The sequence below is a fragment of the Archocentrus centrarchus genome, chromosome 7, assembly GCF_007364275.1.
Source record: "Archocentrus centrarchus isolate MPI-CPG fArcCen1 chromosome 7, fArcCen1, whole genome shotgun sequence".
Lineage (NCBI taxonomy): Eukaryota > Metazoa > Chordata > Actinopteri > Cichliformes > Cichlidae > Archocentrus > Archocentrus centrarchus.
In genome coordinates, this window is record NC_044352.1 from 1682777 (window position 1) to 1706849 (window position 24073).

The 24073-nt window shown below is 42.2% G+C and overlaps 1 protein-coding gene across 1 annotated transcript in view; it reads left to right on the plus strand.

The window, feature by feature from the left end:
• Window positions 1-862: 862 nt before the first annotated feature.
• LOC115783071 (L-rhamnose-binding lectin CSL2-like) overlaps window positions 863-24073 on the plus strand; it is a 30649-nt gene continuing 7438 nt past the window's right edge. The window contains exons 1-8 of the mRNA XM_030733713.1: window positions 863-872; window positions 975-1007; window positions 3097-3201; window positions 4605-4740; window positions 5309-5421; window positions 5487-5528; window positions 5633-5765; window positions 5845-5942. Of these exons, the coding sequence (XP_030589573.1) occupies window positions 863-872; window positions 975-1007; window positions 3097-3201; window positions 4605-4740; window positions 5309-5421; window positions 5487-5528; window positions 5633-5765; window positions 5845-5942 (670 nt within the window). The remainder of the gene's footprint in view (window positions 873-974; window positions 1008-3096; window positions 3202-4604; window positions 4741-5308; window positions 5422-5486; window positions 5529-5632; window positions 5766-5844; window positions 5943-24073) is intronic.

The window sequence follows — 24073 nt, forward strand, 5'->3', positions numbered from 1 at the left end:
TGTTGTTTGGGTAGCATTTTACAATCCTGGTAGGAACAATGGTGTCCACACAGAAGTTAATGTAGTCTGTGATGCATTCTGTGAGCCTGTCGATGTCCTGTCCATGAGGCTCACAGAGTGCCGGCCAGTCTGTCACCTCAAAGCAGTCCTGCAGTGCTTCATAAGTGTTGTCAGACCATCTCTTAATTGACCGTGTGGTCACAGGCTGACTTTTCACCAGTGGCACATAGCGGGAGCTGAGCTTCACCAAGTTGTGGTCTGACCTCCCTAGAGGGGGGAGGGGGGAGCAGCTGTATGCATCCTTAACATTAGCATACAGCAGGTCCAGTGTTCTCTCCTCTCTGGTGGGACAGTTCACATACTGGGTGAAGTTTGAGAGTGTCTTTTCCATGGTGACATGATCAAGTTAAGATGCACTGAGACAGAAAAGTTACTCAGCACTGTATGATCTGTTGCTCTCTGTCTAATGTACTATTTAGTTATTTATTATTTGGTTGATCCACTGTTTATTAATTAATTTACTGGAGTTTACCTTTAAACATTTGTCTTTTATTCATTGAATAAAAAATAATCCCTAACCCCATCCAAAGTGGGATGGATGCTGTCTCTCCTAACCAGACCAGGTTTTTCCCAGAAACTTTGCCAATTATCTATGAAGCCCACGTCGTTTGTTGGACACCACTCAGACAGCCAGCGATTCAAGGAGAACATGCGGCTAAACATGTCGCTCCTGGTCTGAGTGGGGAGGGGCCCAGAGAAAACTACAGAGTCCGGCATTGTTTTTGCAAAGTTACACACCGAGTCAATATTAATTTTAGTGACCTCCAATTGGCATAACTGGGTGACCTGAAAGTCAGCAGTAATGAAAGTTCGTGAAAAGTCATATCAAATACTGTTAACTTATTTCTACAGAAGATAAATGAATAAATCAGCTGTGGTTCACACACACTGAGGTTTCTCTCTTTGTTTTTCAGTGCTGGCAGCAACATGTTTACTCATGAGTTCAGGTAAATGAATGTTTAATGCAATTTTCTCCTAGTGGTTCTTCATGTTAACCTTATACTAACATCATTATCCAGACTAATCATCTGAACTCACATGAAAGAGAATTTTAGGTATTCAGAAAGATGGTAGGGACACATCTCCATCATCCCCACCATAAATTAGGTCTGATTCACTCCCATCATTCTCACACCTTCACATTACACATCAGACACATACAGATATGGATTCTGATGGCATCAGTATCATTTGCATGCATCACAAACATCTTTAAATTAACAGTATCATTTGTGTGCATAAACATTGTTACTCTTCTCGAGTTCAATCAAGGCTCAACGTCGTTCTTAGGTTTGAACAGATATTTAATGTGGCCCACGTGTCTTTACATGCCTTATCATTTCCCCCAAAACGCCCTCAGAACTAAGAAAGGAAATACAAACCTAAATTAACTCAAAGAAAATATAGCGGATTTAGATAAATAAAAGCCACAAATAAAACAATAAATTGTACCTCATTGGCTCCATGAACTCCCGAGGAATAAAGACAATATTATAAAGCTTCTTCTTACACAAAAACCACCTTTTGTTTTCTGGGGAAGCTTCTTATGACCAGTCTCTTGCAGACGTCAGGTAGAACGTTCTGTGTGGCTCTCTAAGTGCACCACTCAATCTTACCCCAGGAGCATGTGGCATGTGGAACAAAACATTTTACATTTTAATCCAATAAATGAACTTTAACCACATTCATTTACTCAAAATTGTTACTTATTTATTATTGAACATTTCATGTCAAAAACTAATATGTATATTACCTTTTTTAACTGAATATTACAAGATAATGAATTAAATATATGAGCTTTGCTTCTGACGGCAGCCACAAACATCTTTAAATTAACAGCTCTTCACCTGGGAAGGGACAGCACCAGCCTTCAGTGACAGAAAACCAGTCAGACCATCAGATCATATGAAGACTTTTACTCTGAAGGAAAAGAGCATCACACACTGTGCATGAATGTGCTGACTGATATGGAGGAAGTACAGTGCATCACAAAAGTGAGTACACCCCTCACATTTCTGCAGATATTTAAGTATATCTTTTCATGGGACAACACTGACAAAATGACACTTTGACACAATGAAAAGTAGTCTGTGTGCAGCTTATATAACAGTGTAAATTTATTCTTCTCTCAAAATAACTCAATATACAGCCATTAATGTCTAAACCAGTGGCAACAAAAGTGAGTACACCCCTAAGAGACTACACCTGTAAATGTCCAAACTGAGCACTGCTTGTCATTTCCCCTCCAAAATGTCACGTGACTCGTTAGTTTTACTAGGTCGCAGGTGTGCACAGGGAGCAGGTGTGTTCAATTTTGTAGTACAGCTCTCACACTCTCTCATACTGCTCACTGAAAGTTCCAACATGGCAAAGAACTCTGTGAGGATCTTAGAAGACGAATTGTTGCTGTACATGAAGACTGTTATATAAGCTGCACACAGACTACTTTACATTGTGTCAAAGTGTCATTTTGTCAGTGTTGTCCCATGAAAAGATATACTTAAATATCTGCAGACATGTGAGGGGTGTAATCACTTTTGTGATACACTGTAACTGTTGAGGAGGTGCAGATGAATGGTGCAGATACATGTAACGAAGATGACATTAAGACAACCTGACTGTTGTTGTTTGTTATCTCAGCAGCTACATTAGCTCACCAAATAATCCTGCACATGTGTTTGTGTACTTCCTCCAACAGTCCAAAGACATGCAGTTAGTGGGGTTAGGTTAACTGGTGATCCTAAATTGCCCATAGGTGTGAATGTGAGTGTCAGTGGTTGTCTGTCTCTGTGTACTGTGACCTGTACAGGGTGTACCCTGCCTCTCGCCCTATGACAGCTGGGATAGGCTCCACCCTGCAAAGGATAAGTGGATATTCACTACACCCCCCTCCCCCCAATATTTTTTTAGCATTTTTTATTAATTCATTCATATTTGGTTTAGAATCAGGTGGATGAAAAAGGAGGATGACAGATCTTCTGTAGCCAAATTAATTTAGCCCACACTCACTGATTATAGGGTTGTTTCCCATTTCAGGCTTTGCCACTGCTCAATCTTCGGTTCCTGGTAGTGGGACTCCCACATCCACAAAGAGGGTGATCGCCTGTGAAAGCCCCGACTATGTACAACACCTGAGCTGTGGTAAGATCAACATAATCTCTATATTAAAGATTTCTGTAATATCCAGGTCTAAATGTCAAGCTAATGTTGAAATAATCTGCATTCTTGCTAATGTCCAGCAGGGGTTGGTTGTAAAAAGACATCTGTAGGGCTGCAACGATTCATCGAGTAACTCGAATAATTCGATTATAAAAAATTCTCGACACAAATTTGCTGCTTCGATGCTTCGTTTAAACTCTGCAGCGCTCAGGTATCTCCGTGTAAATGGAGCGTTTCACCCACAACAGCACCATTACAGTTCTCCGTGGCTGTGGTCTTTTTCTTCTTGTGGGTTTAATGGCCAAACAAGCTTAGAGATGCATTATCGCCACCTACTGATCTGGAGTGTTTTTTTTTAAAAAACCCTTAGATTCTAAAAAAAAAAAAACCTCCGGATTCCCTCTGACACTTAAAGTGGATCATCACTGACATGTTTTTCCACACCTCCACCGCTCTCTGCGTGTTCGTGTGTGTTGTGATCGCTGGGCTGAGAATTTCAGCTGTTATTTTTTTCTCTCCTTCAGCTCCCAGTTTAACCGCGGTTTACTAGCGAGTGCCGCCATTAGCACTAGTGATCGTCCGGTACCGGAAGGACCCCTTCCCCGTCAAAATACTTTTATACTTTAATCCCTGATTAGTGACTAAATATAGACCTGCAGTAGAAAACTGTTTAGGATGATGCTTATGAACAAACAGCATTACAACATTGCGCTCTTGCAGCCCCAAGTTTTTCAACATAAACACTGATAATATGACAGCAGTCAGCTGTTCTACGTGCAGTCTGTCTGCATTAGTGCAAAGAGGCGGAGCTGGAGACGGTGAGCTCAGATGGAAAGAAGCTTCCAAAAGAAGCTTTTTCCCCTGTAAGCACCTTTAAACCTTTACTGGGAAACAGCTGGAGGTCCTGCATCAACCACCTGATCAATAAGTGAAGAAAAGAGAACTTTGTAGCTGCTCCATCCACCCTGTATGTTTCACACAGGGAAAAACTGCATTACGGAAGTTAAAATATGCAGACGAACTGTTAATATGAAAAAAGTATTTTTTATGTGATTACTCGAGTAATCGATGGAATATTCGATAGAATACTTGATCACTAAAATAATCGATCGCTGCAGCCCTAGACATCTGTACATAAGTCTGAGAAAAAGAGCGTCCTGCTCAGCTGATCTCTGAGCTCAGCAAACACTTTAATGTGGAGGAAATCTGATATTAGGATTTATTTTAGCACCACAGAGCTACAGAAATGAGGCATTTGTTGATTATTTGGAAAAACACAAAAAGCTTCAAATGTTCATCTTTTGCTGCAGATCTTTGCTTTTGATTCCATTTCTCATGATTCTTTTTTACATTGATCTTTGTCTCCCATGCTGTATGTATCACAGAGACAGGAGTGATCATTGTGCAGTCAGCTCTGTACGGACGGGCCGATGCAGAGACCTGCAGTGAGGGCAGACCTGCAGATCAGCTTGGAAATACAGACTGTTCTCAGAAAGGCACTCTGGACGTCATCAAGAAACGGTAAATAAATTTGAGCAGTTTGGATCAATTGTCATGTCCTGGGCCGGTGGCCCAGTGTTTTATGTTTTCTTGGTATGGTTTCCGTTTTCTCAGGTTGTTTTGTTATCTTTTGTATTTGCCCTCAGTTATTTGTAGTTCCTTGTGTCTCTCTGTATTCTGTGTCAGGTTTGCGTCTCCGTTCCCTTGTCATACTTCCTGTTTTATTTTGATAATCATCCAGCCCCTGTCTGTTGTATTCAGTTTTGCTTCCCTCTGGTCTCGTCTTAGTTATCAGTGTCACCTGTGTTCCCACCTGTTTCCTCTTCCCTCATCAGCCCTTCTGTGTATTTAAGTCCTGCGTTTTCTCTGCTTGTTGTCGCGTCGTTGACGTTATTGTGCCTGCGTGGTCCTGTGTTCCCCGTGTCTTCCCTTCGTCTCCCTTACATAAATAAATACCTTTAAGTTATGCCTTTCTCTGGAGTCCCTCGTGTTTGCCCTTCCTCGCCTGTTTCCTCCCCGGCCATGACATCAATAATTAATCAGTCACTTTAATACAGCTGAAAATGAGCTCCTCTTTGTCTCCCTGCAGCTGTGATGGCAAGAAGGTGTGTGAAATAAACACAAACGTCGTCCATACTTCTGATCCGTGCTACGGCATCTACAAATACCTGGACACCACCTACGCCTGCTTCCCAGCGAGTCTGTTACAGCTGTGATTATAAACTATGTTCATGTTTCTGATGTGCTTTGTGTCACTTTGTCAATCAACAGTGTAGCATGTGAGGGTTCAATAGCAAACCTTCAATGCGGTGAGAGCACAATTCCTCCATCTTTGCATGTTTGTGAATCGATGCCATAAAAATACAGAGAAGGTTAAACACTGGTTTAATCTTTGAGGTTCTCTCTTCCTCAGATGAAGGACAGGTTTTACTCATCCATGCAGCTGATTACGGGCGCCACGATACGACCACGTGCTCTTTCGGCCGTCCAGCCTCTCAGATCCAAAATATCATCTGCTCAAAGACCACGAGCCAAGTAGCTGACAGGTACAGAGCTGACTCTTTCTTTAGCATTACACAGCATTTTTCAAGCATCTGCCAACTCACTAATGACCTGAATCCACAGCTGTAACGGGAAAAGCAGCTGTGCTGTCAAAGCAAGCAACTCAGTGTTTGGAGACCCCTGTGTGGGCACCTACAAGTACCTGGAGGTGGTGTACAGCTGTAACTGTAAGTAATTTAAAGTCTCTTTAGGACTGTTTCACACTTTGCTGCAGAGCTTTGAGACATTTTTGGTCCGCTTGTCTTCATTCTTATTTTCTTTCCTGCTTTTTAATCTTAGCATTTATGACAACAAAAATAAAAATCTATTTTTTGCAAAGTGGGCATTCTCATATCCCCTTGTAAGTAAGTAAGTAAAATTTATTCATATTGCACTTATCACAGATAAAAATCACAAAGTGCTTCACAAAAAAAGACAGAATAAAAGGATTAAAAGCTTTAATTAAAAGTTTGTCTGTATAAAAATGTCTTCAGCTGCTTTTTAAAAGAGTCAATGGAGTCTGTACATCATAAAGACAGTGGAAGAGAATTCAATAACCTTGGTGCTACAGCCCCAAAAGCCCGATCCCCAAGTGTGAGGGACCAACGGTAACCTTTGACCTGATGATCTAAGAGCTCGGGACACAGAATACGGTTTCAACAGGTCAGAGATATACTGGGGGGCTTGGCCATGTAAGGCCCTAAAAGTTAAAACTAAAATTTTGAAATGAAATCTAAAATTTACTGGCAAACAATGAAGAGAAGCCAAAACTGGAGTCATATGAGATCTTCTGTTGGTGCCAGTTCAAAGTCTTGCTGCAGCATTCTGCACAGTTTGAAGACGATCCACAGCTGATTTGTTCAAACAAGTAAAAAGACCGTTACAATAATCCAGACGAGAAGAGATAAAAGCATGAATAATCATCTCAAGCTCAGCCTCTGACACCAGTAATCTGAATTTTGAAATATTCCTTAAATGATAAAAACAATTCTGAACCAGCTGTTTGGAGCGATGCTAAAGGGACATTGAACTGTCAAAAGTGACACCTAAATTTCTGAGGCTTGATTGCATAGAAGCTGATATGTCGCCTAATTTCTGAGATCACGTGGTCAGGAGCTTGTGTTACTGCCTGTATGCTAGAGTTTGACTGTTGGATGAGAGGGTTGCTTCCCTGCACCTCTGGGCCAGGGAACGGGTCTTGACTGTTGTTTGTACTTATGCACCGAATGACAGTTTAGAGTACCCACACTTCTTGGAGTCTCAAGGGCTCAAGGGTGCTCCATCTGGTGACTCCATCATCCTTCAATGCTCATGTGGCCAATGACAGTGAGACCTGGAGGGGCGTGGTTGGGAAGAAACGTCCGATCTGAACTTTAATGGTGTTTTGTTATTGGACTTCTGTGCAAACCACAGTTTGTCCATAATGAACACCATGTTCGAACATAAGGATGTCCATATGTGCATGTGGCACCAGGACACCCTAGGTCGCAGGTTGATGATCAATTTCGTTATATCATCGGATCTGCAACCATATGTTCTGGACACTCGGGTGAAAAGAGGAGCTGAGCTGTCAACAACCCACCACCTGGTGGTGAGTTGGATCAGGTGGTGGGGGAGGATGCTGTACAGATCGGCACACCTAAACATGTTGTGAGGGTGTGCTCGGAACACCTTGCAGAACCCCCAGTCAACAACATCTTCAACTCCCACCTCTGGCAGAGCATCAACAGCATTCCAAGGGAAGCTGAGGACATTGTATCTGAATGGACCGTGTTCCACACCTCAATTGTTGAGGCTGCTGCTCACAGCTGTGGTTGCAAGGTGGTTGGTGCCTGTCGTGGTGGTAATCCCAAACCAGATGGTGGTCACCGGAGCTGAAGGGAGCGACCAAGCTAAAGAAAGAGTCCTATCAGGCTTGGTTGGTCTGTGGAACGGCGGAGGCAGTTGACCGGGACCAAGAAGAATGTGGCTGAAGGAAAAACTTGGGTGTGGGAGGAGTTCAGAAGGTGTGAGAGGATCCATGGAAAAAAGGCTTTCAGATGGCGTCAAAGTGATTCTGGTCAACAGTCAGATGACCAAGGAGAGGAAAGTCGTTCTCTACTACTAGTAGCTTACCACCACCAGGTATGATTGAGGTGTGAATGAATAGTGCATGAAATTGTAATGCGTCTTTGAGTGTCTAGAAAAGCGCTATATAAGACTAATGCATTATTATTATTATTAACTGCAGCGCGAGCTTGGTCTGTATTGCCGGCAGTAAGTGGGACTTGTTTCCTGTGGATGTTGGACTTCGTCAGGGCTGCCCTTTGTCACAGAAAATACTACAGTCTCAAAAAACGTCTCACTAAAGCCTTTAGTTTTCCATGCTGTGGTTCATGTTGGGTTTCAAGCAATTTTTTGGATTATTGTGCTAAACAAAAACTTTTAGTATTTCTTATGCTAAAACTACTGTTTGATGAGTTCCTGACTTTACAATCATTTTGCAGCTGCTTCCTGCCCTCCTGGTTGGACTTGGTTTGGAGGTCGCTGTTTCATCTTTAACAGCAGTACAAAGACCTGGACTGATGCTGAGGTACATCAGGAAATAACAGCAGCTGTTTCTGCCTCACTGATAATATAAAGATTTGATATCTTTGTTTATTTTAAATGCATTCTCACACTTTCCATCTTCTGTGGTCACCACCTCATCTTCCTCCTCAGAGTTCCTGTCAGACACTCGGTGGACATCTGGCCTCATACCACAGCTTAGCTGAGTACACCTTCATCAGAGAGCTCATTTACAGAGCAGCAGGGTCATATAGGGAATCTTGGGTTGGAGGCAATGATTTACAGAAAGTAAGTGTTTGATGGATAAAGAGGATCAGTTGCTCCTGTTTCTGTTGTCTGATATTTTTCCTGTTTATATTCAGCAGTTTCATTCACAGAGCAACGTTTGACAGACTGATTAATCAGGACTTTGCTCCTGCACATAGATGTTGATGCTGAGTTTATTTTTCTTTTCATTTTTAATGAACCTTCATGTCTCAGAGTGGTGTAAGAGGTCTCACGTCTGCACTCTCAGCATAGATGCATCAAAGTGCATCAAAACAAACTGAACCTTCAACTTTATTCTTTCAGAAATTTGTGTGGGTGTGGAGTGATAGTTCACAGTTTGACTTCCCAAAATGGGCCAATGGGGAACCTAACAATTTTGGAGGCAATGAAGATTGTATGGAGATAAACCTGAATGGTACAAAGTGAAAGTGGGCCTGTTGATTAAATGAGTTTGGTTTTTATATTGATTGAAGTCATGTAATCTCAGGTCTTTGTAAGAACTGTGTTTTGTTAGTTTTACATTAGAAAAGAAGAAAACATTTACTGCATAGACCTCTGATTTCATTTCTTTGCTTCTTCATTTTGATCCTTTTTACAGGACGAGATTCTGTCAACGATGAACAGTGTAAAGATCAGAATCCTTCTGTCTGTGTCAGAGACCCATAACTGCTCCTTCCTGTCCCGACACCTCAGACAATCACGAGTTAACTTTGGCAGGAGGGGCTTTGAGCTCACTCGGTCTGTAGCTTTGGCAGAGCAAAGCTTGTGTGAGCTGCTGTGACATTTTTACATACGTACGTTTTCTTCTGAACAACTGAGTATTTGGATCAAAGTACTCACAGACACACTCTATAAATACACTTTTTATAGTGATATTCAGCTACTTTCATGTTGTTTCATTCAAAGGACTACTCAGAGACCTGCTGAGTTATCATTAGAGATGATACTCTCTCGTTACTTGTTGAGGACGGTGAACGGGCATATTCACATGTCCCAAGGTTAAGCAGAAATGAGTTCTAATGTGATGTCAATGGAAATGTTGAAACTGATGCAACACATTTCCTGTTTGTTTTGCGATGAAGGGTAGAAACCCCAACTGAAGCAATATCCACCCAGTAGAGGACTTGGTTATTGTTAGAGTTTAGCTTCCTTTGAATTAGACATGCAGAGCAGATGTGAGATAGGTGATGATGAGTTATTAAGGGCATATATGCTGCAGTTCAGTAAAGCTATGAGATCTTTGACATGGATGAAAACTGCTGTCATACCCTGAATAAATCGACCTCTGTTGTTATGGATATTGTTTCAGTTATTATTCTTTAACAATCTGACATACTGGCTACAGTAGTCCTCTTTTTCTTTTTCTTTAAAGTGTCCTGTGAAAGGGAGGGGGTATGGGGTATTGGGACCTGTACAGTGAGAGCTCAGACAGCAATAATTCATTTTATTGCTCAGTCTACATTCCTACTTTATGTAAAGCAGCCTCATGAATAACTGACAGTTATGGGGAAGAACACTTGTTCACTGAGGTGCAGATGAATACTACAAAGTACAGATATACATTAAGGAATATAAGAAGGGTGAAAACAGTAAGTCATCCAGTTCTGAGGCTCTGCTCTCTCCCACATCAGCTGTACTCATAAACCCAAACTGAGACTAACCTTGTTGCTTAAGATCTCTCAGTTTCGCATCTAATTTTATTTAAGAATTCAAAAACTAGAAACTTTTTATGGTGCTACATGAATGCACTCACGGTACTCAAATGAACAACCAGACTTTTATGGATCTGACTGAATCATCTCAGCCTGAAAGTGAAGCCAAAGTGGCTTACACCTGCATTAGTGCAGCATTTAATTTTTCCTTTTCTCGAACACTGTGTTTGTAGAACAGAGAGTGGAGTGATCAGTGAGCAGTACAGATGTGTAGATGAACCCGCTCTCACAAATGCACTCTGGACGTCATCAGCAAAAGGTTGAATGCTGCTGAGCTGTGGAAATTAGTGCTTGATTAAAAAAAAATATGAAAAAACCTGCTGAACAACTTTTTTACTTATTAATCGATCATTTTAATAAACCTGGACTCGAGCTGCTTTCTGTATTCTTGCAGTTGACAGCAAGAAAGTGTGTGACAAACAGCAGCAGTATTAATGATTCCAGCAAATACCTGAACACCACAACCTCTGCTGACTCACCTTTTACCTGCATTCACAGGTGTAATCAGAAAAGCAGCCTCACTGCTGCGGTGACACCTACAAGCACCTGAAGGCGGTTTATAGATAGATGTATACTTTACTGTCCCCACGGGGAAATTTGTCTTGGACATCAAATGCTAAACAATCTGCTTCCACAATTAAATACACTAAAAACAATAAAAATCATGTAAACATCACATATTTATCAATAAGAAAACACATAGTGCACATTCCCACATACGTTCCAGTGAGTGAACAGACCAGCAAATCAGACCAGGACATCAGAAACATGACAAACCACTATATGCCTGCTTTATTTAACAATCTGATCAATGTAGGAACAAATGAATTTTTAAGCAGGGATTCTGAACTGTTTGCAGATGGTAGCAGCTCGTGCTGTGAGTCGAGGATGCGAGTGGGGTCAGACAACACCCTCCGAGCAACTCTGAGGACACACTCCTCATAGATAGACTGCAAGGAGGAGTAATCAGTCCTTCCTGCCACCTTCAGTGCAGTTTGTACCATGTGACTAAGTTTAGATTTTACTTTCCAATACGGCCTGAGACAATAAAAAAATAAGCTTCCGGTTGACCCCAAAGACTCTTAGTCTACGTAAGAATACAACCTCTGCTGCAGGCTGGAGCACAACATATTAACATGAATTTCCCCCTTGAACAGATTATCTAGGTGAACACCCTGAAATCTGTGAGAACAGACCTGTTCTATTTTCTGGTCATGGATAAAAAGTGGAGAATTATCACTTAAAGACTTGGGGTCAATCAGCATCTCTCTTGTTTTCCTAGCATTAATAATAAGGTGGTGGTCCTCGCACTGTTGAACAAAAGACTGAACCAGATTAAAATATGTTGAGGGGTCCGCATCCTCATGCAGTAAGCCGAGAATAGCAGCATCGTCAACGAATTTAAAACCGTAATTCCCCGTGCAGCTGCTGATGCAGTCATTTTTATGAATGGTAAAGAGGACAGGAGCGGTAACACAACCTTGGGGAACCCCAGTACTGATGGACTGTGAGTTACTGCTGAGTTATGAATTAAAGACAACCTTTGCTGGGTCGTCCTTTCAACGTGATGACAGACGCTTTCACATCAAGATTAACGCTAAAGTGGTAGTTACACAAACACACCCAGTTAATGCCATGTTTTCCCAGCACTCTGCTCAATAACACAACACACATTCATCCATCTTTATTTGTAAATAGAACCTGATATCATGATATTTGGCCATAAGGTGTGCGCCTTAAACATGACATTTCAAAAGCTGGAGAAGCTGTCAGCAAAAAAAAGAAATCGCCTGAATCCAAAATCAGTGGAAAAACTCTTATTCCTAAATAAAAGCCTCTGAATTCCCATCCCCAAATTTCATGACTGTCTGAGTTATACAAGCACAACACACCTTCCTGCACCTACTTTGTTTTCTAAAGCACACACTCTCTCAATCCCAGATACTAGTCAACATATGTCTACTGAATCAGCTGAACATACACTGACAGTGTTTGTTGCCTATTATTTCACCACTAGATGTCACTGAAATGAACCCATGTTCAATACAATTGGCAAAGTGGTTCAACACTGCTTTATTGCTTCATTTGGGCATCACTAACTAAAAGGTGTTTATTGTGTAGAGCGAAAACTAAAATACAAAATCCTTCTGTGAGCCAGACGTAGAGCAAAAACAAAGCGAGGCAAAACAAAACACACAAACACTCCAACATGACATCTTCAGCCACACGACAACAAGCAGAGGACACACAGGACTTAAATACACCTGGGGATAAAAAGGGAAAGTGGAAACAGCAGGGAGCACAGCTGAACACAGTGACACAAGGGGAAGCAAAACTAAACACACTGCACAAGAAACAAGACACTACCAAAATAAAACAGGAAGTGGGACAAAGGAAGAGAGATGCAGACTTGACACAGAACACAAGGAACTAGAAATAACAAACTGAAGACCAATACCAAAGAGAACAAAAAACACTGGGCCACCAGCCCTGGACCATGACAGCTAAAGTCTATAAACAAAGATGGGCATGGGCCTTTGAATGTCTTTAAGTATTAGATGTGTGATGCCACTAATGACATCATCTGTACCCCATCCTTGTCTGTAGGCAAGGATGGGGATGCATTGCGATCGCATTGCGATCGTATTGCGATCGCCACAGCAGCACCTACCACACTACTCTACTTGTGGGGTAATGGGCGCCCTCTGCCTGCTGTGTGGAAAGGGGCGGGCGGGGGATTGTCTCGTCTCGGAGCCTAGAATGAATCTGTCTATCTAATAAAATTAGATGCACATATAAATATGGTCATTAATTCACAGTATTTGTGTGAACCTGAATCGTGATGAAAAAATAACACACATACGAATCTAGACGGTTGGGAAAAATGTTGGTGGATGGCGCCGTGTTGCCAGATCGGGCAGCTTGTGAACACATTGGGCAGGAAAATTATAAAATTATAAAACTTCCTAAAAACTACCAAATATGCTGAAAAGCAGCCAGAATTTTGACAAACCACCCAAAGCTATATATCACACCAGGGGCACAGCTATATACTTTCTGAGGTGTATGCAAACACATTTTTATGCACATGCGCACACACACACACACACACATACTGGGAGAACCTACTTAGGCTTTTTGTTATGACCTGTTATATTGTAACTGAAGCACACAGTTGCAGAACAGTGACCTGTTATTTTACTAATAGTGACTTAAGCTAACCTGAGTGTTTAAAAGCCTCCTCTTGATACACAGACATAACTTACCGACTGTCTTTAAACCACTTTGAAAAGTTTTTCATCCCTACAACATTTTTATCCTTCTCCTTCTTCCATTTTCTGTTTTGTGCCCTGGAGAGTTTTCTTTTTGCCTCTCCATCTCTAGCTACCTGTCCTCAGATGATAGCACGATTCAAATAAAATAGTCGTGATCGAGCGTGTTCTCGAAACCGTGTGCTGGAGCGCCTTTTGTGTGTGTGTGTGTGTGTGTGTGTGTGTGTGTGTGTGTGTGTGGGGGGGGTATTGATGTATGCCCAGCTGTTAAATACAGAAAATGACGACTACAGAAATAATTTCCCTGCATCAATTTGGCGCCCCCCCCCCCCGTGCGTCACCCCTATGCATTGCATATAGTGCATACCCACTTTTTGTGCTAGTACCTGATGCTATTAACATGTTTCAATGGAGGTTTTGTTGTGTTGGGCTGGCAACTGGCAGTCAGATCTGGCAACCCTGGGGATGGTCGGCGGTGATAGCCTATTCCGCTTCAGTGCTAATTACGGAAGATGGAAAAGAAAAGGTCAAAGCCATCAGGTGCGCAGTTTAGGAAAAAGAGAAAAGAAGAAGAGGAGAAATGAGCAAAAGATAAAGGTAAGAGAATTTCTTTTAAATTTTTATTTGAAAAAACAAGGAAGAAACTGAAATAATACACAGCTTCTGCTGTGCCTGTCATAGTGGCCTGTCAGACCATGGCAGAAAGCTACATGCACCACACAGCAGGCAGAGGGTGCTCATTACCCCCCAAATGGAGTAGTGCAGTAGGTGCAGCGATCACTATGGGGGGGGCTGTGGGGTTGCTCGCCCGGGGCGCCAAACCGGCTAGGACCACCACTGTCAGGACATTTTCCACCTCACCTAATCTTTTGGTGTGAGGTCTTTCAGAGGAGCCACAGCAGCTAACAGTACATCAGTTTCAGCATAAGCTGAGATATGCCGCATGACATTATTCATAATAAGCTCATCAACCGGTTTTTAGTTTCTGCTGCTGGAATATTCTGGATGGTTTCTACTCACTCACACACAGGTGTGATGCTGTTTCAGCTGCACATTTCCTGTATGATGATTTGAAGATTTTATCAGCGGTCCTGTCCTCTCTGTGCTCCACATGTTTTGCATGATGGTGCAGCTGCTGTACAATAGCATGTTGTTTTTCAGGAACTAGTTCAGCAGTTCTTCTCACAGATCATGAAATCATCTTTCTAAATAATCCCACTGTTTTTGAATCCCAGTTTTCCCACGAGTCCTCTTCATTAGCTTTTGACCCACAGTCCCAAACACTGTCTCCTTTGTGTGCTCGAACCATTCAGACGTGTGGAGATGGTCCATGCAAATCGGAACATTTTCCAGTCAAATTTGTTCCCAGCTGATCTCCTGCTGCTGTCATGATCCTGGGCCTGTGGCCCAGTGCGCCTTGTGTTTTTTGAACTGTGGTGTTAATTTTGTATTAGGATTTTAGTTATCATGGTTTTCTGTTTAGTTATTTGTGGTTAGTTCCGATTTCCCTCATGTTGTCTTCCCATGATCTGTGTTCAGGTGTTTGTTATCCCTCTGGTGTCTAGTCTCGTTTACCTCCCATGTCCTCCTTTTCCATCATGGTCCCTATGTATGTTTTGTTCTCAAGTCTTTGTCCCTAGTCTCATGTCTTGTGTTTAGTTTGACATCCCAGTGTTCCCTGTGTGTTGTATCTAGTTTTCTCTTTTGGTCTGGTTTAGATTCCCTCTGTAAAGTTTACGTGTGTGTCATGATTAGCCACTTCCTGTTTTATTTTGACGATCTTGTGTTCCTTATGCTTTGTATTTAGTTGTGCTTCCCCTTGTCTCCTCAGTATATTGTGTTCAGTTGTGCTCCCCACATGTTGCCATTCCCTCATTATCCCTTTGTGTATATATTGTCTGCAGTTCTCCTTGGTCCTTGTTGCATTGTTGTTGGTTTTTCCCTGCTGTGTGCTTCATGTCTGTGCTATGTTCATGTTTTTGCTGCCAAGTATTTTGGAATAAAGCTTCAAGTTATCATTATCCTCCTCGTCCTGCATTGGGGTCCTCTGCCTCGCTTTCCACAGCCCAAACCTGACAGCTGCACACTGCTGCCTGTTTTTATCTTTTCAAATCATTTTATTGTTTAGCAGAATTTATCGCATTCCTTTGTTTTAACTAATGTTCAGCCCTTCATAATTTATGCTGCTGAAACAAGCAGCATAAATTATAAACTCTACTGTGTGTGTGTGTGTGAGAGTGAGAGAGAGAGAGAGAGAGAGAGAGAGAGAGAGTGTATTTATATTACCTGTGTGTAAAATGCTGCCCCACTCATCTGCTCCATATTTTTGGTTTTAATTCACATCTTGTTTGCAGATGATACCACGCTCTCCTTCTGTGATGTGAAGCATCCATCCATCCATTGTCTCCCACTTATCTGGGGCTGTGTCACAGGGGCAGCAGTCAAAGCAAAGTAGAGAAGCCTAGACCTCCCTCTCCAGAGTCTTCTCCTCCAGCTTGTGGGAACCCCAAAGCGTTCCTGGGCCAGCCGAGAAATATGATCCCTACAGCGTGTCCTGGGTGTACCCCGGAGTCTCCTCCCGATAAGACATGCCTAGAACACCTCACCCAAGAGGTGCCCAGGAGGCATCCATGTCAGATGTCCGAACCACCTCAACTGGCTCCTTTCAATGTGGATGAGCAGCAGCTCTACTCTGAGCCCTCCCGAATGGCTGCACTCTTCACACTATCTCTAAGAGAGGCCAGTTCAATTCAATTCAATTCAATTTTATTTATATAGCGCCAAATCACAACAAACTGTCACCTCAAGGCGCTTTGTATTGTGGGTAAAGACCCTCAAATAATACAGAGAAAACCCAACAACCAGAACGACCCCCTATGAGCAGCACTTGGTGACAGTGGGAAGGAAAAACTCCCTTTAAACAGGAAGAAACCTCCATCAGAACCAGGCTCAGGGAGGGGGGGTCATCTGCTGACGGGGGAGGGACAGAGATTAATAATAACTATGATTAAATGCAGAGTGGAGTATAAACAAAATAAATAAGGTGAATGAACAGAAACAGTGCATTATGGGAACCCCCCCCAGCAGCCTAGGCCTATAGCAGCATAACTAAGGGATGGTTCAGGGTCACCTGATCCAGCCCTAACTATAAGCTTGATCATAAAGGAAAGTTTTAAGCCTAATCTTAAAAATAGAGAGGGTGTCTGTCTCCTGAATCCAAGCTGGAAGCTGGTTCCACAGAAGAGGGGCCTGAAAGCTGAAGGCTCTGCCTCCCATTCTACTCTTAAGTATCCTGGGAACCACAAGTAAGCCAGCAGTCTGAGAGAGAAGTGCTCTGTTGGGGTGATATGGTACTATGAGGTCTTTGAGATAAGATGGGGCCTGATTATTCAAGACCTTGTATGTGAGGAGAAGGATTTTAAACTTTATTCTGGATTTTGGAGTGGGCACTCCACTGTTGTCTGGCTGAGGACCATGGCCTCAAAATTAGAGTTGCTGATTCTCATTTCAGCTGCTTCACACCCATTCCACTGTGAGCTGGAGGTCACCACCGAATTATTGCCGGCACTATGGACCAAGGTCTCACTGTGGCTGTACAGGGACTGATGCGCCAGACACCCCATTCTCCTGTAGGACCTCCTATAGGAAACCCTGAGAGACACAGTTGAATACCTGTAGACTGGATTAATAAACTCACAACCGAATATCCTTGAGAGGATAAAGAGCTGTTCTGTGACCAGGATGAAGACCACATTGTTCCTCTTGAATCTGAGGTTCGACTAACAGACGGACCCTCCTGTCCAGCACCCTAGCATAGACCTTACCGGGGTGGCTGAGGAGTGTGATACCCCCAGTAGTTGGAGGACATCCTCCAGTCTTCCTTCTTAAACATGGGGACCACCACCCCAGCCTGCCAATCAAGTGGCACGCCTCAGATCTCCACACGGTGTTGCCAAGGCACAGAGGAAGCCCAGATATCAGAGTTTCCCCTGGCATCTGAACACAGCTTATATCAAGACAGCCCTACAACATCCAGAGCCTTCAGGAATTCAGGGCTAATCTCATCCAAGTCAGCAATGCCCCACCCACACTATAGACCGAGTCCTGAGACATTCTGCTAGAATCAATGCTGTTGGGAAGTCTTTTCCATGGCCTCACCAAACTGCTCCCACACCTGAGTTTTTGCTTCGGCCACCGCCCGAGTCGGTTCATGGATGTAGTGAAGGAAGACATGCAGAGGGTAGTGTGAGGATGCTGGGATGGAGAGATGGAGGCAGAAGAGTTACTGCTGTGACCCCTAAAAGGAGCAGCTGAAAGAAGAAGAAATGTTATTGAACACTTCAACAGTCTGATTTTTGATTATCTTTATGCCCAAAAATATGATGAAACACAACCTTTAAAATATGTTTTTTTAGTTTTTAATCTAAATTAATGTCTCATTTTAAAATATCCAAAATTATTTTATGTTTCCTTTTGTCACATGTTTTTAGTTTGTGATGTCAGACCCATCCATCCATTTCATTGACCATTTATGCAAATAAGGTTGTTGTTATTTCCTCATCTGCTCTGTTGCTCCTGATAAGGAAGGCGTTCTCATCTCTGTGGATAACAGCTCTAAACCAAACAGTGTAACTATACCAGAACTCTGATCCAGCATCAGCTCAGCTCTTCACTCAAAACCAGGACCAACACGATGCTCAGCTCCGGACTCAGCAGCACACTGTGTGAGTACGACACCCTGACCATCTTTCATATACAGTCTGAATGAAATCAGTGGCCAAAATGAAGTCAAACTGTGCTGTACTTTGAGATGTTTTAATAGAGCCGTTAATCTGACATCCTACATTAATGTTGTTATTAACTTAGCGGGACACTGAGGCTTTCTAGTCTTCCTTTACAAAGAGTTTCTAAAGCCTCCTGAAGGAATTCATGGGTAATAATTAATAATAGAAACACTGTACTATACTGTACTGACAAGATTTTCATGCTTCCAACTTTATTATAAAAGACACCAGAAGAAAAACTGGTACTTTAAACATTCTTTATAATTTTTATAATAATTTAAGTCTTCATGAGTTTGGAGTTTGAAACCTTTTAAAAAGCTTTTTTTTTTCAGCATACCTGTGCTGTAAATGTTTTTGTCCTTTTGGTTTTCATTAATTTTCCTGTTATACTTTGAGATGAATTAAACAGCATGCCAAACACTGCTGAGGTAGATTTAAACTGAGGATGAATGAACACAGTCTGAGGTTTCTGTTTGTCTCTTTCAGTGCTGGGAGCGTTTTTACTCATGACTCCAGGTAAATTTATGTTTCTTATGTTTCATACATGCTTTCTGTTACACCTGAACTTCCATCTTGATCCAGGCTGATCACCTGGACATTTTTAAATATCACACAGGGTTTCTTTCTCTTGTTCCTTCTTCCTTATTGCTGAGGGTCATTATAAAACTCTGCTGTCCTGGATGAGACTCTCCTCTAATCCCTAAAGATGTTGTGAGGCCGTCCTTGTTGATACGCCTCTGCAACATCACCTGGAAGTCAGGGATGGTGCTTTTTGATCTGCATACTGGGGTGGTGGTAACTCTGTTGGAGAAGTGATCCATCTTCACATGTAACACTCTCTTCAGCCTCCTTGTGTAACCGGTCGCATCTTCGATCTTTCTCTCTCTGCGTTTGTCTTGAATAATAAGAGGCCGAACCTTCGATGTATTTTGGAGACAAAAGTTGGGATAAAACAACATATTCCAGTTAGTGATGGTTCAGTCAAAACCCCTACACAAAGCAAACACACAAAGACATTATTGTCTGTTACAGTTGGTTTCTGAACATTCACTAAACTTTCACTCACCGCTCCCGCCGAATGCAACAGGAAGGGGGGGTTGGGGGCGGGGGGGGGGTACGACACTGCTCTTTATAAAGGAGAGTTGTTCCAGAAAAATAAACATACAGAAGGCAGCAACAAAAGAAATGTTCCAAACACCAACCAGAATTACACAAAACGCCCCTCTGGGTGTTTTGTGCTGGTCTGTTCCTGTTCAGCTGTAGTGAGGGCTTGGTTTGTGTTGCTGACAGTAAGTCTAACTTGTTCCCAGTGGGTGTTACACTCCACCCTTTCTAACTGATTCGGTTCATAATTTTCATGGACAGAATATCTTGCTGCAGCCAAGGAGCAGAGAGTAGTTGTTTAATCAATGTCTAATTATTATTTTTTCATAAACTCATGTAAAGCAGCATCAAATCAGTTTTTTGGGGTTTTTTTGCTGTCTGGTATGGAAAGTAACCTTAATTATCTTCAGGAGGTGCAGATGATCAGTATAAAATACAGATAAACATAAACACTGTTTAAAATGAATAAATAAAGGATCAAGCCAGTTAACCTTCTGTGATATTGATGTGGTCAGTGAGTATCAGAGGGGGTATTAATCAGTTTCAGCTGCTTTGGTGTTCATCAAATTACCAACAGGTGCACTAGAGGGCTAACACTGAGACACCCCCCAAACAGGAATGGTTTTTACAGATGGTTTTCCCTCCTCATCTTTTTTCTAACTGTTTTCCACTAGTTTTTGGCTATTGTCAGAGTTATTATTGATACCTTATGGAGATCTGATCATTTTCACTTGCTGGGACATGGAACGTCACCTCTCTGGTGGGGAAGGAGCCTGAGCTACTGTGTGAGGTTGAGAGATACTGGCTAGATATATTCAGGCTCACCTCAGTGCATGGCCTGGGCTCTGAAACCAGTCTCCTGGAGCAGGCTGGACTCTGTTCCAGTCTGGAGTTGCCCTCAGTGAAAGGCGGCGAGCTGGGGTGGGTATTCTTGTATCCTCTCGGCTTGCTGCCTGTATGCTGGAGTTTTCAGTGCTGGATGAGAGGATTGCTTTCCTGCACATGGGAACGGGTCCTGACTGTTGTTTGCACTTATGTGTCAAATGATAGTTCAGAGTACCCACCCTTCTTGGAGTTGCTGGGTGGGGGTGCTCGAGGGAGCTCCATCATCCTACTGGGAGACAGATCCACAAATATAAGCTGTGTTCAGATGCCAGGGGAAACTCTGATATCCGGGTTTCCTCTGTATTCTAGTGTTTTTCAAATAGGCAGACATTTCTTTTTGTAAATAAACACAACAGCTCGTCCGTGTGCATTTAAAGTTCTGTAAGTGAGAGAAAAGAGAGCTCCCTGAAAAGCCTTCAGCTGATCCAAATGCTGCAGCTAGAGTACTGACAGGGACTAGAAAGATGTGCAATTCATTTTCTTCTTCATTTCAGGCTTTAGTGAAGTCAATTTGACTTCAATTTACAACGTGACCCCCATATCCAGAGGGAGAGTGATCACCTTTGACGGCCTCAGTGTTCATCGCCTGAGCTGTGGTAAGATGGACAAAGACTGTAAGTAAAAGGTGGATGCACACTCAGGTCCAAAAGTAATTGGACAGTGACTTTTCTGTAGTGGTGCCTCTGTTCACTTGTCATAAGGAGTGTGGATGTGGCCCCAGATACAGACTCAAAAAACAGAGTTAAATAATAAAAACAAACCTTCATTTAGCAGAACGTCCAGTGGCAGCCACAAACAGACTCAGGTACAGGGTGTGCTTAGGTTCAGTTCTCATTACCCAGCAGCCTTTGCTGTCACTTGGGCCATTTTGGATGTTCTGACTGTTCATTAAATGACAGGAAGTTAATTATATCCAGCACCACGCTGGAATAGAAGCCAGCAAATGGAAGACTTGCCTCTCCTCTTTTTTCCCGTATCCTGACCGATACATCATCTCAGTACACTCTTACACCAAAGAATTAGCCCTCCTCCTTTACCTGCCCAACAATGGCACCACAAACTGAGGCCTTAAACACACACATGAGGAAATCAAGGGAAGTGGACACAGGAGGGTGAGGAGACACAGCCGAAACTAATTTAACAAGACAAAGAAGTCAAACTGAATTAATGGCACAAGAACACAAAACCATCAAAATAATACAGGAAGTAACTAAATGGGAAACATTAACAGGGCGACGGAGACATAATTAACACTGCATTTAACTTTTACAGTCATGGTTGAAAATATTGGCACCCATGAAATTTTTCCAGAAAATGAAGTATTTCTCCCAGAAAATTATTACAATCACACATTTTGTTATGCACATGTTCATTTTCTTGTGTGTATAGGAAAAACACACCAAAAAAAAGCCCAAATTTATATAATTTCATGCTAAACTCCAAAAATGAGCCGGACAGAATTGTTGGCACCTTTTTAAAATTGTGGGTAAAAAAAACTTTATTCAAGCATTGATGCTCGTTTAAACTCACCTGTGACAGTAACAGGTGAGGGCAATATAAAAATCACACCTGAAACCAGATTAAAAGGACAGAAGTTGACTCAATCTTTGTGTTGTGTGTCTGTCAGACTAAACATGGAGAACAGAAAGAGCAGAAGAGAACTGTCTGAGGACTTGAGAACCAAAATTGTGGAAAAATATCAACAGGTACAGGGTTACACATCCATCTGCAGAGATCTTGATGTTTCCTTTTGTCCACAAGTGTCCAACATAATCTAGAAGTTTACAGCCCACAGCTCTGTAGCTGATCTCCCTGGACGTGGACGGAAGAGGAAAAACTGATAAAAGGTTGCAACACAAGACAGTCCAGATGGTGGATCAGAGGCCCCAATCAAGTTCTAAAGAACTTCAAGCTGTCCTACAGGCTCAGAGTGCATCAGTGTCAGCACCAACTATCCATCAACATTTAAATGAAAGGAAACGCTGTGGCAGGAGACCCAGGAGGACCCACTGCTGATTCAGAGACATAAAAAGCTAGACTGCAGTTTGACAAAATGTACATGGACAGACGAGACCAAGATAGAGCTTTTTGGTAAAGCACATCGTTCGACTGTTTACTGAAAACAGAACGAGGCCAACAAAGAGAAGAACTCAGTACCTACAGTCAAAGATGGCATCATGAAATCTGAAGATTACCAAAGGATTTTGGGTCACAGTGTAGGGCCCAGTGTCAGAGAGCTGGGTTTGTGTCCAAGGTCATGGGTCTCCCAGCAGGACAATGACCCCAAACATGTTTCAAAAAGCACGAAGAAATGGATGAAAACAAAGAGCTGCAGAGCTCTGAATTAACCAGCAGTGAGTCCAGATCTAAATCTGATTGAACACCTGAGAGTGTTCACCTGAGATGGCACTATTATTCATAATCAAAAGCTGAGAAACACAACAAATGTAGTAAGGCTGACCTCTTGTGTCACAAAAGAGAATTCAAATGTTGTCTAATTGTAATTCTCTTAAAGACATAATTGTAATTCTCTCTTTCTAGTCCCTGTCAGTACTCTAGCTGCAGCATTTTGGATCAGCTGAAGGCTTTTCAGGGAGCTTTTAGGACAGCCTGATAATAATGAATTACAATAATCCAGCCTAGAAGTAATAAATGCATGAATGAGCTTTTCAACATCACTCTGAGAAAGGATGTTTCTAATTTTAGAAATATTGCACAAATGCAAAAAAGCGGTCCTACATATTTGTTTAATATGTGCATTGAAGGACATATCCTGGTCAAAAATGACTCCAAGATTTCTCACAGTGTTACTGGAGGCCAAAGTAATGCCATCCAGAGTAAGTATCTGGTTAGACACCATGTTTCTAAGATTTGTGGGGCCGAGAACAAGAACTTCAGTTTGATCTGAATTTAGAAGCAGGAAATTAGAGGTCATCCAGGCCTTAATATCTTTAAGACATTCCTGCAGTTTAACTCATTGATGTGTGTCATCTGGCTTCATTGATAGATAAAGCTGATCAGTTAAATAGTTATTCTGCAGTGAACAGACTGAAATCAAGTTATAGAAGTTTATAAAAATGTGTCGTCACTTTTCCTTTTTACTGTCCTACTATTAGACATACTTTAAATGTTTCTACTGGACTCAGTGATTTTATGAAAAACCCTTTGAGCTCCTCTGAGCTGGAAAAGTGCTGCAGGAGTGATCCTGGCTTTCCCTGATGTGCCTTTTCCAACATAATCCAGCATCAAATATCCAGACTCCTGCTGTCACACTTTAGTTTATCCCACTGAACAAAGTGTAGGTTACATTTTAGGGGTCTCCATGTTCCTGTTTGACTGCAAATTAAAACCCAATTAAAACCCTAGTTACCAACAAATCACAGGGTTAAAAGGTTCTGATGCAGGCAGTTTATTAGACATCTAAGTAGCACACAAATAGTTAAAAAGACACAGACAGTAGCATAGTGAAGACTGAGTTACACACAGAGTAACAGAAAAGAAGAAAGGACCTGTTGATCATGCCCCGGCTTCCTCATCACTCCCTCCGACCGAGGAGAGCCCGCGCTGAGATTAAGTATGAGTCCAAATAAAATCAAACTGTCCAAATGAGGAGGGATCTTCAAATTACTGTTGGGAGAAGGCAGCCTTCAAATATCAGAGACCTGCAGCAGTTTGCAAAAGAAGAGTGGTCCAAAATTCCAGTTGAGACGTGGAAGAAGCTTATTGATGGTTACAGGAAGTG